Source organism: Mustela nigripes, unplaced genomic scaffold, assembly GCF_022355385.1.
Source record: "Mustela nigripes isolate SB6536 unplaced genomic scaffold, MUSNIG.SB6536 HiC_scaffold_10958, whole genome shotgun sequence".
Classification (NCBI taxonomy): Eukaryota; Metazoa; Chordata; class Mammalia; order Carnivora; family Mustelidae; genus Mustela; species Mustela nigripes.
Window position 1 is genome coordinate 1 of NW_026750364.1, and position 1,654 is coordinate 1,654.

Genomic DNA, 1,654 nt, shown 5'->3' on the forward strand with positions numbered 1-1,654 from the left:
TATAGATAGTATGTGATCTATCTTACCTAACAGAACATTTCTTTCTGTTCTCTGATTAAATTTCTATTTTCAAAACTTTTAAATAAGGGTTTCCTTTGCTTGATAGAGCATCATGTAATGAACACCCATCTAGGAGTTTTTATCCTGTTCTACTGAAGCTGCCCATTTACTGAATGTGGTTATGTTAAATTGTATGTGGAACAGCATGTTGAAGAATAAAAAATATTAACTAACAAACACTGTAATAATCTTGAAAGTAAAATGACCCGAGAACATATTCTTTCTTAGAAGCAAGTTGTATTTTCATACTCACTTTATAAATTTTGTCAGAAACTATTAAGCTAGAATACAACTTTTTTCTTCAGAAGTCTATTGATGTGTCATAAAGTAAAGAGTAAAAACAGAGTGGGAGGACAAGAGAGCTTGGATATCTATGTTTATGGGATGGGGAAGTGAGTGCATTCTTACCCGTGGAGATACAGGAATGTGGTAATTCATCAAGCATTTATTCATTACCTAACAGGGAGCAGACACTGTAGACATTGTGCCTGACACTGTGGTAGGCACAGTGAAGAAACACAGGAACACTATATATTTTATGGTAGGTACCAGGGAAGACATGTCACCAATAGATTGTACATCTTCCATTTTAAATCACCTGCTTATGATTGATACTTATGACCATGTCTTTCTTTCCACATGTGAGGGAATGTAAATTCCCTCAGAAGAGGGAATAATTCATACTTTACAAAATACATGTGAGAGTTAACAATTTGTAAGCTCACAGACACAGAGGAGGGCTCAGAAGCATGGGACACTGACATGACTTAGCAAAGTCATGGAGAGTGGGAATCAGGAAAATCCCAATGTCATGTTTATAGCCCAGTGTTTTTTCAGTAAATTTACTCATCCCAGGTTGTGCTATGGGTGTTTACAGGTCACAAGTATGAGGTATCTGTGGACACGGAATGCATTGTAGAGAAAGTAAGAAAGAATTGAAACAAATGTTGATGCAAAGAGTGCCCAGAGAATGCTCTACAGTTAGTCACTGTTTTTGTACTATGAAATCTGACTACAATCCTTTCAGGGGTAATAGGTGTCTCTCTTTATCCCTTTGGAGGGAATTCAGGCCCCAGGAAGGTGTTTCTTCCTGAATGAATCACCTCACACCTCCCAACATTATGACTGGATTTATTCTCTTGGGACTCACGCAGAATCCACACTTGCAGAAAATACTGTTTGTGCTCTTTTTGTTCATTTTTCTATTTACTGTGCTGGCCAATCTGCTCATTGTTATTACCATCTCCCTCAGCCCCACACTTTCGGCTCCCATGTATTTCTTTCTCATATACTTGTCCTTTATAGATGCATCCTACACCTCTGTGACCACCCCCAAAATGATCATCGACCTGCTGTACCAGAGGAGAACCATCTCCTTGGGCGGCTACCTGACTCAGCTCTTCATGGAACACTTTCTGGGAGGATCAGAGATCATCCTCCTCATTGTCATGGCCTATGATCGCTATGTAGCTATCTGCAAGCCCCTGCACTACATGACCATCATGCGACCGGGGCTCTGCCACCTCCTGGTGGTGTGGATAGGGAGTATCCTGCATGCCACTGTGCAGATCCTTTTCATGGTCAAATTGCCCTT

The 1,654-nt window shown here is 40.1% G+C and overlaps 1 protein-coding gene across 1 annotated transcript; it reads left to right on the forward strand.

Annotated features, from left to right (window-relative positions):
• Positions 1-1,154: 1,154 nt before the first annotated feature.
• LOC132009284 (olfactory receptor 4C13-like) lies at positions 1,155-1,648 on the forward strand (the record flags this gene model as incomplete). Its single annotated transcript, XM_059387561.1, has 1 exon — positions 1,155-1,648. A coding segment is annotated over exon 1 (494 nt), but the record flags the coding sequence as incomplete, so codon positions are not given.
• Between the last annotated feature and the right edge of the window lie 6 nt (positions 1,649-1,654).